General features: G+C 42.3%; 1 protein-coding gene across 1 annotated transcript in view; it reads right to left on the reverse strand.

The window, feature by feature from the left end:
* The window catches only part of LOC126459199 (loricrin-like), a 65169-nt gene extending 61255 nt beyond the window's left edge, over positions 1-3914 (reverse strand). Inside the window, exon 1 of the mRNA XM_050095844.1 lies at positions 3783-3914. Within this exon, the coding sequence (XP_049951801.1) occupies positions 3783-3867 (85 nt within the window). The 5' untranslated portion in view covers positions 3868-3914. The remainder of the gene's footprint in view (positions 1-3782) is intronic.
* Positions 3915-17864: the final 13950 nt, after the last annotated feature.

Here is a 17864-nt window from a genome sequence, read left to right on the forward strand (position 1 = left end):
CCTGACGTCTCGCCAGCAATGCTGAAAGTTTGGCATCATAAGGTCACAATGTAGGCATGTGGTATTAGATGTCACCCACGGTTGGGTATTAGATACTATACTATTTTCATTGTATGTCAATGATGTGCTTTCAATTTGTTCTGATGCAAATACCATAGGTGTGCTGAGGACCTCCAGTTGTCTCTAAGTCCAGAACCAATAAAGCTGAAGACAGCTATCGAGAATCTTAATATTGATCTGTGCACCCTATCAAAATAGGCGCAGAATATGGGGTTAGAGCTCCATTCATCCAAAACCCAAGTGGCACTGGATGATCATTCCAGGCTCATTAGCCCAAAATATCGGGAGTCTCTACCGTCTTTAATCCTAAATGGGACAAATATCAACTGCTCTCCCTCAGAAAAGAGTCTAGGAGTAATAATGAAAGCGTAAATTGGATTGAGCACTTAACTGCAATGTGCAAGAAGGTATCAGTATCCCTCCACGCCCTAAAAAAATGTAAAAGGTTCTTCCTTCTTGACCTGAAGGGACTTATACTTCCAGATATTGCTTATATCGATGTTATCCGGCAAGGTCTTTCTCAGGAAGGCTAACGGCTCCCGGAACTAGTTGTGAATGCCTTCGTTCGATATATTTGTGATCTTTAATCTTTGATCATATTTCACCACATATGCACAGCTATCCTGGCTGCAGGTAGTCACGCGCAGAGGTTTCCATACCTTCTGTCTTCTCTACCGTCTTATTGACGTACACTGTCCCTCACATCTCTCCTCGACCTTAACGCTCTTGTCTGGATAACACGGTGGAAACACGCGTTCCCATCAGAGCAAAATCATTTCCGTCCCATTCCATCGTTCAGGCAGATTCTCTAAGTTCTTCTCAGTAGCAGGAACCCGACTCTAGAATAACCTCTCGCATTATATTCGAAAAGTGAATGATACACTGAGGTGCGAAAGAAACTGGTGTAAGGATGCGTATTCAAATACAGAGATACGTAAACAGGCAGAATACTGCGCTGCGGTGGCAACGCCTATATAAGACAAGTGCTTGGCGCAGTTGTTAGCTCGGTTACTGCTGCTACAACGGTAGGTTATCAAAATGTGAGTGAGTCTGAACGTCGGAGCACGAGCGATGGGACACAGCACCTCCGAGATAGCAATGAAGTGGAGATTTTCCCATACGACAATATCACGAGCGTACCGTGAATAACAAGATTCCCGTGAAAGATCAAATCTGCGACATCGCTGCGACCGGAAAAAGATCCTGCAAGAACGGGACCAACGACGACTGAAGAGAATGGTTCAGCTTGACAGAAGTGAACCCCTTCTGCAAACTGCAGCAGATTTCAGTACTGTACCATCAAGTATCAGCGTGTGAATTATTCAACGAAACACCATCGATATGGGCTTCCGGAGCTGGAGGCCCACTCGTGTGCCCTTGATGACTGCACGAGGCAAAGCTTTACACCGCCTGGGCCGGTCAACATCGAAACTGGACTATTGATGACTGGAAGCATGTTGCCTGGTCGAACGAGTCTTGTTTCGAGTTGTATCTAGCGGATGGACGTGTATGGGTATAGTGACAACCTCATGAATCCATGGACATTGCAAGTCAGCAGGGGACTGTTCAAGCTGGTGAGGCTCTGTAATAGTGTGAGTCGTGTGCAGTTGGATTGATATGGAACCACTAATACGTCTAGATACGACTCTGGCAGATGACTCGTACGTAAGCATCCTATCTGATCTCCTGCATCCCTTCATATCCATTATGCATTCCAGCGGACTTGGGCAATTAGATGAGGACAATGCGACACCCACAAGTTCAGAATTCCTCATAGTGGCTTCAGGAACACTCTTCTGAGTTCAAGCACTTCCGCTGGCCACCAAACTCCCCAGACATGAATATTACTGAGCATATTTGTGATGGCTTGCCACGTGCTGTTCAGAAGACATCTCCACCCCCTCGTACTCTACGGATTTATGGGCACCCCTGCAAGATTCATAGTGTCAATTCTCTGCAGCACTACTTCAGACATTAGTCGTGATGGGGCATTTCTGCATGCTCGCGGGGTTCCTACACGATATTAGGCAGGTGTACCAGTTTATTTGGCTCTTCAGCGTATCCCCAAGTTCAGAAGACAGTTAATGAGATATCTACTGAAGCAACAATAATGACAAACACAGTTCCTGTACGCACTCGTTATCCCTGTACGTCCTTCTTCCCACCAGGTCTTCCTCGTTTCCCAGTATTTTTAGTTGGTGCAAACGCCTTAAATTTCTTTTCCCAAATCTCTTTGTCTCTGAATACATCTGTTTTGCACACCTATAAAATCTTTCTACAGCGACCACTCCTTTCATTATTGTTGTTATTATTAATATTAGTCGTAGCGGCAGCATTGGTAGAATTACGGCAGTACTAACTTGGCTAGTCAGAATTATTTAATCACGTTGCTTCTATGGACACACAAATCATTTTAATACTATTTATCACATTAAAACTATAATTTCTTAGCTGACTATGATATAAAAAGGCACCGCATGAGTAAGACCACGGTCCGATGTAAGAGAGGGTCTGAAGACCCCAATCAGATGAAGTTAAATTAATAAATAAGTAAAAATAAAAGAAATATTCTACTGTACTGTATCAGATCGATGACATTGTAATACGGTTCACTTATTTGGTTTTTAAACGAGTTCAGCGAATTCATTTGGAGATACGTGGTAGCTTCTTTCATGTGGAGGCACCTTACCAACAGTTAAGGTAACCGACGAAACAGTCTGCTAAGGCAGCAGATGACCGATACGAGTGCCTTGACAGCACTATGTCTCCTGCAGCGCCTCTCCTGGGCACTTGACCATATCGGTTGGACCCTAGGCAACTGGAAAATCGTGGCCTGATCAAACGAGTCCAGATTCAAGTGAGTACGGGCTGATCGTAGCGTTCGAGTGTGACCCAGAGGCCACGAACCCATGGACGCAAGTTGTCGACGAGGCACTGTGGAAGCTAGTGTCGGCTCCAAAATGGTGTGGGCTGTGTTTAAATGGAATTGACTGAGTCCTCTGGTCCAACTGAAACGACCATTTACTGGAAATGAGTGTTTTTGGCTGCTTGGAGACCATTTGCAGCCATCCATGGACTTCATGTTCCCATACAACGATGGAATTTTTATGGATGACAATGCGCCATGTCGCCGTGCAACTACTGTTCGCCATTGGTCTGAAGAACACTCTGGATAATCCGAGCGAATGGTTTGGTCACCCATCGAACATTTATGGCATCGAGAGTTCAGTTAGTGCACAAAAACCTGCACCTTCAACACTTTCGCATTTATGGGCGGCTACAGATGCAGCATGGCTTAATATTTCTGCAGGGACTTCTAATGACTTGTTGAGTCCACGCGACGTCAAGCTGCTGCCATACACCGGGCAAAAGGAGGCTCGACACGGTGTTCGATGGTAACAGATGACTTTTGTCACCTAAGTGTTCATTGCTCCATGGAGATATAAAAAAAGCAGCGCGTGAGACATATTTATGAAATACTATTGCACTTGCTGCACCGAACTTCCTGGAAACCTGGCACACCTACACTAGATTGTCTCTAGTGAGATTGGGAGGTCCAGATTAGTGGATGTACACAAATTATGCACCGCAGTAGGTTGTGTTGCACCTCAGACAAGTATCTACACCACAAATAAATAACGAACAATGAGGTGTCCAGCTTGTGGCTCAAGCTCTGCCATAGCTACGTCAGTGTTGCCTCCGGGTTTGCGGAGACGGCTCACCTGACTGTGCGACGACGCCGACGCCGCCCCCGCAGACAGCAGCGACGGCGAGAGACGCCAGCAGGGCGAGTGTCCGCGGATGCATGTCAGCTGGAGGCGGCCGGCATCCACGCCTCTATTTGTAGGCTCGCAGACACCGCCGCCGCCGCCACTGGGGTTACGTAAGCCCGCAGCCTCTGGGGCGCGCGACGGCCATCCGGAGGCCGCTGGTTGTCCTCTTCCCCTACTTCCCCTCCACTTCCCGCTGCTGCCGTACCTTATGGAGAGAGAATGAACATTTCAATGAAGCTGGGGAAACACAGGATTCAGCCAGCGTTAAATATCAACCCAAGCAGCTCCGTAAAAAAACGAGTACAGACTGCAGTTCGCAGTGCGTATCCTCGCCTCGACAGAGCCTGACTCGGTACACCGGAACTACGGGAAGTTTTTCTTGTCATCATGTGGGGTCGGGTGAGATTAGCGAATCCCCTCTGGAAATTTGTGGTGTGTATCTTGTTCACACAACAAATTCCCTCGCTTTTCCTTCTTACATGCGTGATAACCACGGTAGAAATTGACCAAAAAATAGCAACGCATTTCAGTGTATATCCTTGGTCCCAGGAGAGGAAATGCTACCGTACCTTTTGGAGAATGGTTTATTTTTAAAAAGGTAACATTCTCTGCAAACAATTTCGGCGTCATTTATTGTCGTGAGGGTCCCACTGGTGTCCTATCATGTGCTTTATCCAGGAGATGCGAATATTGTCAGGCAACCAGAGTTCTCAGCTCTTTAGCTTTATCCAAAGTCCACCACGTGGCGATCAGATGACGTTGCACTCCAGTCCCACACTATTGTAGGCAATTAAAGACATTCCGCCTTCCTGCAAGAAAACTTGTTTTGTTTAATACATAAACATGTTTCACCACAGTTGTGACATCTTCAGTGGCTTCTTTTTCCTTTTATCTTTCTGAAATCTGTATACTCGAAAATTTGATGTTCGTCAGGAATACTCTGTTATCAGATTTCGTAGCTGTTTAGATTACATATGTACTTTACCTTTTGCATTATGTATGCGCTGATGCTGCCAAAGAAATCAGCCACAAGCCAAAATTACTACAGCGTGTCATCTGCAATGTAGAGATATTAGGGAAACGTCTGAATTGAATTTTTGTTTAGAATATTTGCTTTAAGCTGTATATTCTGGTTAGACTTGGCGTGAGTCCCTTTTTTCGTGCCTGCCGTCTGTGCCGTTGAGCTGTCCTCAGCTGTACATAATTTAAATGCCAGAAAAATGTTTTGGTCTTACGTTTAAAATGAGCTACAATTTGTTGAGCTTGCTTTGAAAAAGTATTTTGGTGTCGTTTGCCACTTACAGATTGTGTTTCAGATTTTTAACAGATTTGGCCAGGTTTTCTATTCCTGATTAGTGAATTCTGGATGTTACTACGTTGTTACGGCACACTGTTCGCTTCATTATTGGTGAGTTGCCACGAAATTTTAATTTGCCCGATTTCGTTTCATTCTGGTTGTGTGTGTTTGTTTTATTGAGTTTTCTTGTGAAATGCTTGATAGTTCACTTAGAGTGATGAATAATGGAAACTGGAAATTTTTGGTAAGGTCTTATGGGAGCAAACTGCTGAGGTCATCGGTCCCTAAGCTTACGCACTACTTAACCTAACTTAAACTAACTTACGCTAAGGACGACACTCATACTTATGCCCGAGGGAGGGATCGAATCTCCGACGGGGGGAGCCGTGTGGGCCGTGACAAAGCACGGCTACCCCTCGCGGTGGTGAATAATGTTTTGTTGCGCAGTTTTATTTGCTCATTGATAACTGTTTTGCCCTGTAGGATAGATTTTTGGATTTAGTAATATTCTTTTATTGTTAATATGTGGTGCAGATGATAACTTGCGAATACTATACGATTAATTAATCGATAACGTCTCTAACATCCCTTGCATGTTCCTAACGCAGCCCATAGCTGATTACTCGATCTAAATGAAAAGAACACCTGACTCTCGGCTGGTAATAATTTGCAGTAATGAAGTCAGATTAACTAACATAATTAGGAAACGCCGAGAGGTCGTCGCAGTAGAAAGACCGATTATTGTATAATTGCATGACTGAAGGACAATCACAGAAAGTAGTCACATCAGTAAAATACATGGGGATATTTATAAGTATCGATTTAAAGTGAAACGACTGCATAAAACAGAAGACAGAAGACAGACTGCGACTCAATAGAAGGATCCGTAACAAATGTAGTAAACTCACAAAGGAAGCAGCATACAAAATCCTCGATAGGTAGTAATTGATGATTGTTCGTCAGTTCAGTGTCTGTACCAGATAGTATTGATAGAAAAAACAGAGCAGGACCAAAGAAGAGCAGCGCATTTCGTTTCAGGTTCATTCAGGAAGCGTGAAAGCGACGCGGAGATGCTCTGCAACTCCAGTGCCAAACACTGCAAGAGAAGTAGCCTACATAACGTGGGGTCCGACTGCATATGTCCTACAGGAGTGCACCAACATATTGCGTTGTTCGTCCGTTCAGGGTTCGTACCACATTGTATTGATAATAAAAACACAGCAGATCCAAAGAAGAGCAGCGCAATTCGTTTCAGGTTCATCCAGGAAGCGTGGAGGCGACGCGGAGATGCTCTGTCAACTCCAGTGGCAAACACTGCAAGAGAAATATCCTGCATAACTTGGGGTCTGAGTGCGTACTTCCTACAAGAGTGCACCAATATATTGCGTTGTTCGTCCGTTCAGGGTTCGTACCAGATAGTATTGATAGTAAAACAGATCAGATCCAAAGCAGAGCAATGCATTTCGTTTCAGGTTCATTCAGGATGCGTGTTAGCGACGCGGAGATGGAATGTCAACTCCAGTGGCAAACACTGCAAGGGAAGTATCCTGCATAACGTAGGGTCCGACTGCATATGCCCTACAAGAGTGCACCAATATATTGCGTTGTTCGTCAGTTCAAGGTCCGTACCAGATTGTAATGACAGAAAAAACAGAGCAGATCGAAAGAAGAGCAGCGCATTTCGTTTCAGGTTCATTCAGGAAGCGTGAAAGCGACGCAGAGATGCTCTGTCAACTCCAGTCACAAACACTGCAAGAGAAATATCCTGCATAACTTGGGGTCTGAGGGCGTACTTCCTACAAGAGTGCACCAATATATTGCGTCATCCTACGTATGTATCGTGAGAAGGTAGTGAAGGCAAAACGAGAAGATTCGATCTAAGACTGAGGCCCACCAGTAATCGTTCTTCCTGCGGACTTTCCACGACTGTTACAGGGAAAGGCAGTGTGAAAGAGTACCTACCTGGGAATTCTATTCCGGTCTCCATATCTCACAGAAAAAATTTCATAGCATTGTTGCAACACTGTCTTTATGGAAAGTGATCCAATAATACATTCTACACAACTTGTAGTTAACGTCACTTGTTCCACATTTATTTTGACTACTGACCCTACTTGAATACTTTCAGCTTTCACTTGAGATGTTTTCCACAGGTAGGTATTTTCAATATCTTACTAATCAAGTGAAAGTGGAAAATACAACGTACTATCAGACATGAGGTTTAACAGCTGAATATTTCAGTGTTCACACCAAAATGTTTACTTAGTTGGCAGAGAAAATTTCACGACGACTGATAATAATGCATGGAAATGAATATAGTTGGCACTAAACAATTAACATCACATCTTGTTTTCTGTTTTCAGTCATCAGTCTTCTGACAGTTTGACGCGGCTCGCCAAGAATTCCTTTCATGTGCGAACCTGTTCATCTCACAGTAGCACTTGCAACATACGTCGGCAATTTTCTTGATGTATTCCATTCTCTCTCTTACTGGACAGTTTTTCGTGTCTACAACTCCTTGTCCCGTGTAAGTTCATCTAACTTCCTAACAAGTGTCCTATCATCCTGTCCCTTCTTCTTGTCAGTGTTTTCCATATATTTCTTTCCTTGCCGATTCTGCGGAGAACTTCCTCATTCCACCTAATTTTCAAAGTTCTTCTGTAGCACCACATCTCAAATGCTCCTACTCTCTCCTGTTCCGGTTTTCCACTTTGTCTCTCTGCCATACAAAGCTGCGCTCCAAACATCCATTCAAGGAATATCTTCCTCAAATTAAGATCTCTGTTTGATGCCATAGATTTCTCCCAGCCAGGAATACCCGTTTTGTCCGTGAACTCTGCTTTTTTTGTCCTTGTCCCGTCCATCATGGATTATTTTGTTGCCCAGATAGCAGAATTCCTTAACTTCATTCGCTTCTCGATCACCAATAACGATGCTACGTTTGTCGCTGTTCTCATTTCTCCTATTTCTCATTACTTACTTCTTTCTTCGATTTACTCTCAGCCCATATTCTGTAGGTCATTAGACTGTCCATTCCATCCGAAATATCCTGTAATACTTCTTCACTTTCACTGAGGACAGCAACGTCATCAGCGAATCTTACCGTTGATATTCTTTCATCTCGAATTTTGATCCTAGTCTTGAAACTTTCTTTTTTTCCGTCAAAGGTTTTTTGGCACATAGATTGAACAGCAGGAGCGAACGACTACATCCCGGTCTTATACCCTTTTTAATCCGAGCACTTCGTTCTTCATCTTGCACTCTTGTTTTTCACCCTTGTTTCTTGTTCATATTGTATATTGCCCGTCTTTTCCTATAGCTTACCCCTATCTTACTTAGGGTTTCGAAAATATGACACCATTTGACATCGTCGGACGCTCTCTCCATGCTACCAAATCCTGTGAACAAGGGTTCTTCAGTCTTGGTTCCATTATCAACCGCAACGTCACAATTGCCTCTCTGGTACCTTTTCATCTCCCCATATCTTCATACACTTTTTCTATCTCTTCATCTTCAGCTAGCGGCGTCGGCATGTATAGCTGAACAGTTGATGTCGATGTTGGTTTGCTGTCGATTCTGATGAGAACAACCTCATCACTGAACTGTTCACAGTAACACAGTCTCTGTCTGCCTACCTACTCATAACGAATCGTACCCCCGTTTTACCATGTTCTGCTACTGTTGATATTATCTTAAAAACCTTCTGACGAGAAATCCTTTTCTTCCTTCCATTTCACGCCCACTTCACTGTGGCGACAGAATTCAAGGAATACTACCTAATATCCCGTGAGACCTCCTTTTGTCCGTCGCAGTGCAGCAGCTCGGCGTGGCATAAACTCATGAAGTCGTTCGAAGTCCCCTGCAGGAATATTGAGCCTTGCTGCCACTGTAGCAGTCCATAATTACGAATGTGTTTCCGGTGTAGGATTTTGTCTAAGAACAGATCCCTCGATTACGTCCCACAAATGCCCGATAGGATTCATGTCCGGCGATCTGGGTCGCCAAATCATTCGCTCGAATGCCTTCAAACCAAACGCGAACAACTGTGGACCGGTGAAAGGCGCATTGTCATCCATAAAAATTCCATCTTTGTTTGGAAACATGAAGCCCATGAATGGCTGGAAATGGTCTCCAAGGCTCGGAACTTAACCGTTTCCAGTCAATGGCTGGTTCAATTGGACCAGAGGACCCAATCCATTCCATATAAAAACAGCCCACACCGTACTGAGCCACCACCCGTTTTCACAGAGCCTTGTTGAGAAATTTGGTCAATGGCTTTGTGGGGTCTGCGTCATACTCGAACCCTACCATCAGCTCGTACCTACTGAAATTGGACTTATTTGCCCAGGCCACAGTTTTACAGTCGTTAGGATACAACCAATATTATCACGAGCCCAGGACAGGTGCTGCAGGCGATTTAGTGCTGTTAGCAAAGGCTTTCGCGTCTATCGTCTGCTACCATAGTCCATTAATGTCAAATGGCACCGCACTGTCCTAACGGATACTATCGTTGTACGTCCAACATTGATTTATGAGGTTATTTCACGCAGTGTTGTTTGTTTGTCAACTCTATGCAAACGCCGCTGGTCTCGGTCCTTCAGTGAAGGTCATCGCCAAAGCGACGTCCATGGTGAGGGATAATGCCTGTTCTCAGCACACTGTGAATCTAGGAATACTGAATTCTCTAACTAATTCCGAAATGGAATGTCCCATGCACCTAGCCCCAATTGTCGATTCCGCGTTCTAAGTTTGTTAATTGACGTCGTGCGGCCATAATCACGTTGAAAACTCTTTCACATGAGTTACAGCTCCGCTAATGCACTGTCCTTTTATACCTTGTGCACGCGATACTACCATCATCTTTAAAAGTGAATATCGCTATGCCATACCTTTTGTCGCCTCAGTGTATATCCAGATTGTCCCTTAACATTTCCCTCTACAGATTTTATAGGTTCCCTACCACGTTCATACTTCTGACGTTCCACTCCCCAACTCGTAGAACGTTATCCTTTCGTTGGTTATACCTTTTCTATCTTTCTCTCAAGGTCATGTCCCACTTAGCAGCCCCCTCCTGGAAATCCGTATGGAAGATAGTCTGGAATTTTTTGTCAACGGAGGGATAATCCTTACACTTTTTCAATTTCAGGCCATATGTCCTGTGGATATGCGTTATATGTTCTTAAAGCAGTGGTTTCCAATGCCTTCTTTCCAATGCCCTGAACTTCAGTACACTTCTCCGCCCTCTTTGACATGGCTGCTGGCAGAAAGATGGTGACTTCTTCTGCCGGGATCTTCGGTTTCATTGGCAATGATTTTTACACTCAGAATTAAGCAGTGGAACCCCTCTACACAGGTCTATTGTAATACAAAAGAAGCAGGCAATCACGTTCAAGTAGAGAGCGATCAATGTTGTGGCTCGAACAGAATTTTATCCATGCTGATTTGGAAAGATATGGCAAAGGAGATGACTTGTTACCACATTATCTACTGGCATCCGGGTATGAATACTGCCGGCAGACTTGTTGCATGGTTCTTGCTCATGTGCTAGCGTGTGCAATACAGTAGATTTTGGGACATAAGAGCATATTAGTATTTTTGAAGTTACATGGTGGTTTGAATAGCTGATAGGCTATATTTTACTATTCTCCTGAGTTATAATTTGATTTGTATAATATTTGTAATTTGGTTTACGTAATTTATATTTATATAAATCTAGAACTGAACTAAATTCCGGCCAAACAGGCCTCGTAAGGCCCAACCTCTCCGACCAACCGCCGTGTCATCCTCAGCCGAGGGTATCACCGGATGCGGTTATGGAGTGGCATGTGGTCATCACACTGCTCTCCCAATCGTTGTCAGCTTTCGTGACCGGAACCGCTTCTTCTCAGCCAAGTATTTCCTTAATTTGTTTCACGAGGGCTGAGTGCACCCCGCTTGCCAACTGCGCTCGGGAGATCTGAACGGTCACCCATTCAAGTGCTAGCCAAGCCCGACAGCGCTTAACTTCGATGATCTGACGGGAACCAGTGTTACCACTGCGCAAGGCCGTTGGCTCTTATGTAAATCTATATATTTTTTATTTATAATTTTATTTGCATGATAAAAGATTAGTTAACAAAATGAAAGAAATGATGGAACTACTTAGTGTGTCTATGCTGTGATTTCCATAATTACAAGTACGGCTGCCATATTTAGATGTACAATAATTTACGATAATTTATGCAAATTCTCTATTAGTCGCTTAATTAATTAGCGAATGGTGTAATTTAGTCTAGAAATCGTAGAGCGACAAAAGTATAGAGTCATATTTAGGAAAGTAACAGTGCAATGACATACAGAGGAACAGTAGTGTTAGGTGTTCCAAAGATTCAGTACCAATTACCCTTTAAATTAGATTGTTCCAGGAAAATTAGAAGACAATCTAACGTCAGGAACTTTAGCTTTCTACCAGTAGGTGCCAACACGTACAACATGACAGTTTAACTCACGTCAGTCAAAATCTATCCTTGCGTGTCCTTGTCATAAGTTCAGTTACTCATTACTTTTAACAAATACAGTTTCCTACGAAACTAAATATCCTATTGCAATCAGTGGATCAATAATTGTCGTAGAAATGCTGAATTGGCAAGAAATATAGTATGAATAATGTTTTGGCAGATTTAGGTACACACTGCTCCTACACGAAATAAATGGCCATATTTGAGTGAAAATTAAGAACAAAAAGATTATTAACTAGAGTGTAATCATAGCAGGTGGGGTGGTTCCCGGTTTCTGTATTATAATTGGTATGCGAACTACTCTCCACCACACCCCGTATTGTGGTTTTCGGAACATAGGTGTAGAACGCAGAAACAGATGTAGTACTACTACTACTAAGAATCAGTGTGGGGTGTGAAGGCTTTGAGCACTCTGTAGACAGAGCACTTTTAGGTTAAGCGGTGACATCATACAGCCATTTGACGTAAAGGAATGCTGATCTTGTGTAAATAGTACTGTTCTGGCTCAGGTGGACATATTGAGGCCCGTCGCCAACTCGATGTTGTGTGTAATACTGCTGCTCCGCCTTGGGTGGACATGGCATCTCGTACACTTAATTGTGACACTCATGATTTTTAAAGACACACAGCGTATTCTTGAAAATTCCGATATATCTTTGGTCTTGGAAGTAGAGGACGTTGACTAAGAAGATGCAAGCAAAATATAGGGGAAATTATTGTTCTAGGCGAAACAGCTTTCTTTAAAAAGAAACAGCTGCGAATGTGAAATACAAACTTTAAGATCAGCAAAATATTCGTGAAATCTTATGCTCAGAGCACAAATGTGTGCGAGTGAAACATGGACGATGGTGAGGACAGAAATAATCGATCAGGACCTGAGATATGCGTAGTCGCAAGAATCAGTTTGTCGGGTGGATTGATCGAGTAAGGAATAAACTCCCCTATCATGAAGTCAGCGAGGAAAAGTGATAATAAAGTACGCCGACAGTCCAAGAATTGGGCAAGCATTACGACGTTGGCCGCTGGTAAAAACTGTAATTACACAAGGATGAAATTGCTGCGACAAACCTTACATGAGCATATAAAGCAGATCGTTATGGACAATTGCCTTGTTACGTTTTCTCCCAGTTCGAGTAATGACATCTAATATAAATATGCAGCAGTAAAAAAAGGAGTTAAAAGCTATGAATGTTTACTTATATGGAGAAGAACAAGAAACAACTGGGTAAGATTAGCAGATAAGATGGAGGAAAGAAGACAAAAACAGAAAGGGATGAACAAAGCATGATTAATGTTGACAATATAGCAGAAATACTTGTTCGCTTTTGGACAGATATAACGTAGTTGCGAAACACTGAGAGAAAGTCTACGTCGATGGTCACAGGTAAAGCCTTAATATTCTTCGATAAGACACAGGTTAGTGGTTAATTTGTTCCCTAGTCCTATGGCTGACATGCAGAAGAAGGTGGGGAAAAATTTAGTGTTATGCAGAGGTGCAGCCAAGATACTAGATGTTTCAATTTGCATGCTGCAGTTATGGAATGATGATAAGTGTCTGGTATGTGAGGAGACATGTTGAGGCCACCTGTGGTTTAGGAACCAGTATGTGAAAATCAAATCGTCTATCCAGTAGCGTCCACTATAGCTGAGCATAGGCTGGACTGAAGCAATCAAACAACCGAAGCTAATGTACATATTTTACGTATACATTCATGGCTACCTTATGTCTTCTAGTGTTATCACTATCTGTAGTCCGTTGAAGCTAATCACAGTAGTAAAGACTATACCCCAATAAAGAATGTACACGTTTCTGTTTTGTAGTTGATAGAAACACTTTTCTAAATGTATGGGTTGTACATAGGTAAAAGAGAAATGTACTGCGTGTTGTGATGCTTTGTTCTTCTGGATTTAAACGCTCATCAAAGATTGCAGCAGGATCTTTTACTGGTTTTAGAGAGAATACGGTGATACATTCAAGGTGTGTATGGGGAATAATTTAATAAAAATCTTTACTGACAATTTTTCGATGTAATATGAGGATGATTACTAATCAAGACGTCCTCTGTCCCGGGTTAGAAAACCACCACAGCTTAAATTTTGATCAATAGTCAGCACTGACGGCCGAAGACTTCCGGCATAAGATGTCAACGGCCTTGTCAAAGAGGGTGGTGGGGTGGACAGAGGTTGAGGGCACTCTCTTGTTATTGTAGTGGAAAACTGCACCTAAAGGCGGAAGAATCAGCAATGATCAACGGCATGAGGATGCATTAAAGACACATATCGTGTATCCACGGGACATGTGGTCTGTGACTGGAAAAGTGTCATGATGATCTCTCCATGGCAAAATATTGCGGAATAGTCTCCCATTCGGATCCTCTGGAGGGGACTGCCAAGGGGGAGGTGGCCATGAAAAAAAAAAAAAAAGAAAACAAAACCAACGGATGGATCACGTTCTATGAGTCGGGGCGTGGAACGTCAGAAGCTTGAACGACGTAAGAAAGCTAGAAAATCTGAAAAGGGAAATGCAAAGACTCAATATAGATATAGTTGGGGTCAGTGAATATTCGTCAGATGAATATAGGGTAATATCAACAGCAGCAGAAATAGGTACAATGGGAAGGTAGGGCAAAGAGAGTGTTACTGTGAGCAGTTCAGTGATAGGCTCGTTCTTGTCAGAATCAAGAGCAAACCAACATCGACAGCAATAGTTGAAGTATACATGCCGATGTCGCAATCTGAAGTTGAAGAAATAGAAAAAGTATATGAGGATACTGGAAAGGTAATACAGTACGTAACGGGAGATGAAAATCTAATAGTCATGGGGGACAGGAATGCAGTTGTAGGGGAAGGAGTACAAGAAAAGGTTATAGGGGAATATGGGCTTGGGACAACGAATGAGAGAGGAGAAAAACTAATTGAGTTCTGTAATAAATTTCAGCTAGTAATAGCGAATTCTCTGTTCAAGAATCACAAGAGGAGGAGATACACTTGGAAAAGGCCAGGCGATACGGGAAGATTTCAGTTAGATTTCATCATGGCCAGACGGGGATTCCGAAATTAGATACTGGATTTTAAGACATCCAGGAGCAGATTAGAGACTCAGATCACAATGTAGTACTGATGAAAAGTAGGCTGAAGTTTAAGAGATTAGTCAAGAAGAATCAATACACAAAGAAGTGGGATACGGAAATACTAAGAAATGACGAGATACACTTGAAGTTCTCTAAGGCTATAGATACAGCAATAGGGAATAGCCCACAATTGAAAAGGAATGGTCATCTGTAAAAAGGGCAACCACAGAAGTTGGAAAGAAAAAGATACGTACAAAGAAGGTGACTGCAAAGAAACCATGGGTAACAGAAGAAATACTTCAGTTGATCGATGAAAGAAGGAAGCACAAAAACGTTCAGGGAAATTCGGGAATACAGAAATACAAGTCGCTGAGGAATGAAATAAATAGGAAGTACAGGGAAGCTAGACGAAATGGCCGCACGAAAAATGTGAACAAATCGACAAAGAAATGGTTGGCGGAGGGACTCAGCGTATAAGAAAGAAAAAACAAACTTCGATGACATTAAAAGCAGTGTTGGTAACATTAAGAATGCAACAGGAATTCCATTGTTAAACGGAGAAAAGCGAGAGGATAGGTAGAAAGAGTACACTGAAGGCTTCTATGACGGGGAAGATTTGTCGGATGTGATAGAAGAAGAAACAAGGGTAGATTTAGAGGAAATACGGGATCCAGTATTAGAATCAGAATTTAAGAGAGTTTTGGAGGACTTTAGAACAAATAAGGTATAAGGAATAGACAACATTCTATCAGAATTTCTAAAGTCATTGGGGGAAGTGTGAACAAAACGACTATTCTCTTCAGAGTGTAGAATGTATGAGTCTGGCGACGTACCATCTGAATTTCGGAAAAATATCATCCACGCAGTTCCGAAGACTGCAAGAGCTGAAAGGTGTGAGAATTATCGCACAGTCAGCTTAATAGCTCATGCATCCAAATTGTTGACTAGAATAGTATACAGAAGAATGGAAAAGAAAATTGAGGATGTGCTAGCTGACAAATAGTTTGACTTTAAGAAAGGTAAAGGCACGATTGAGGCAATTCTGACGTTGCGGTTGATAATGGAAGCAAGACTAAAGAAAAACCAAGACACGTTCATCTGATTTTTCGACCTTGAAAAAGCGTTCGAAAATGTAAAATCATGAAAGACGTTAGAAATTCTGAGAATAATAGGTGTAAGCTGTAGGAAAAGACGGGTAATATACTATATGTTGTAAGTAGGCTGTTTAGGTTTTCTTATTGGCAACGTTACGTAGCGCTCTGTATGAAAATCACTGGCTGTGCTGTGTGCAGTCTGTGGCTAGCTTGCATTGTTGTCTGCCATTGTAGTGTTGAGCAGTGGCAGCTGGATGTGAACAGCGCGTAGCGTTGCGCAGTTTGAGGTGAGCCGCCAGCGGTGGTGGATGTGGGGAGAGAGATGGCGGAGTTTTGAAATTTGTAAGACTGGATGTCATGAACTGCTATATATATTATGACTATTAAGGTAAATACATTGTTTGTTCTCTATTAAAATCTTTCATTTGCTAACTAAGCCTATCAGTAGTTAGCGCCTTCCGTAGTTTGAATCTTTTATTTAGCTGGCAGTAGTGGCGCTCGCTGTATTGTAGTAGTTCGAGTAACGAAGATTTTTGTGAGGTAAGTGATTTGTGAAAGGTATAGGTTAATGTTAGTCAGGGCCATTCTTTTGTAGGGATTTTTGAAAGTCAGATTGCGTTGCGCTAAAAATATTGTGTATCAGTTTAAGCCCAGTCATATATATATATATATATATATATATATATATATATATATAATTGCTCAAAGGGGACATTTCATATGTCGACCCTTAGCCGAGGATACCTCACTGGAATCTTCTGATTTCTTCTTGTAGTTTGTGTAATTAGTGTAGCTTTAGTTTATTGCTAGCGCGTAATTGTAGAGAGAATCTCCTTTGTAGTTGCAATCTTTCATTGTTGTACAGTAAAACAGTTGTGGCATGCATGTAAATTTGCACCAAGTATTTCGCAGCTGCGCTGCAATTAACTAGATATTTTTTTCAGTGCTATGTTAATGTGTTTTCTTACTTTTGCTCTTCAAATTGTGCTTTTCTGTGTTATCGTGTGAAATATTGTGACAATAATGGCGTGTGAAAAACGTAACACTAGGCTCCAAAGTAAACTGAGAAATAATAGTGGCGACGAGCGTAGCTTATCAGCACCACTGTGTAATGAATTAACATACATTCAAGGTAGTTATTTGGTAACTGTGCATAGGGAAATGGAGCGGGCGTCAAATAATGGTGTAGACAGTGAAACAGGTAGTGAACAGGGAAGCACTATCGATGGATCGGTCGGCAGCAGCTCGCCTCAGGAATCGGGAATGACAGAACACAATATCGCAAATACCGTTGACTCAGGTTTTTGGTTCTCACCGTTTTCTCAAATAAGTCAAGACACATTTTCTGCTTGACAAAATGTGAATGTTGCCGGTGCAACTTCACTGCCGAAAAGCACTGAGGAACATGTTTCAGACACCAGTGCATTGTTATTACAGTTAATGCAACAAATGGGACAAAGGCTACATAAGTTAGACACAACGCTTGAACAAAATCAGAAACAAATGGAACTAAATCTTCAAAAGTTAGACACAATGGAACAACACCAGAGACAAACACTGCAACAGTTAGAGACAATGGAACAAAATCAGAGGCAAACACAGCAAAAACTTCAAAAGTTAGACACCACACTTGAACAAACACGTGAAGATTTAACTACTGAGTTACATAACATTGAATCGAAATGTCAAAATGTCTGTAATGACGTAAAATCACAAATTTGTGAGCATTTCCAACCTATTTTTTCGCCTCATGAAAATGCATTACAGAATCACGAAGCAGCCATAAAAGAACTGCAAACTATTGTTCATGAAAATCACGACACCTTGCAAGCTAAAATTGACTCAGTTGCATCTACCGATTCGGTTACGCAACTTGCAAAAACTCAGGAAACTTAAAGGACACAGTAGATACGATTTCAACACAAATGGACACTGAAACTTGGTTCAGAAAAACACACAGAGGAAATAATTTCACTATGGGATAAAGTAGCCGAAGTTTCAGATCAGTTCACTAACTTATCTACAAAGGTAGATGATGATGATCTGAATGACACAAGACCTGTAGCCTTCAT

The sequence above is a fragment of the Schistocerca serialis genome, chromosome 1, assembly GCF_023864345.2.
Source record: "Schistocerca serialis cubense isolate TAMUIC-IGC-003099 chromosome 1, iqSchSeri2.2, whole genome shotgun sequence".
In the NCBI taxonomy this organism is placed as follows: Eukaryota; Metazoa; Arthropoda; class Insecta; order Orthoptera; family Acrididae; genus Schistocerca; species Schistocerca serialis.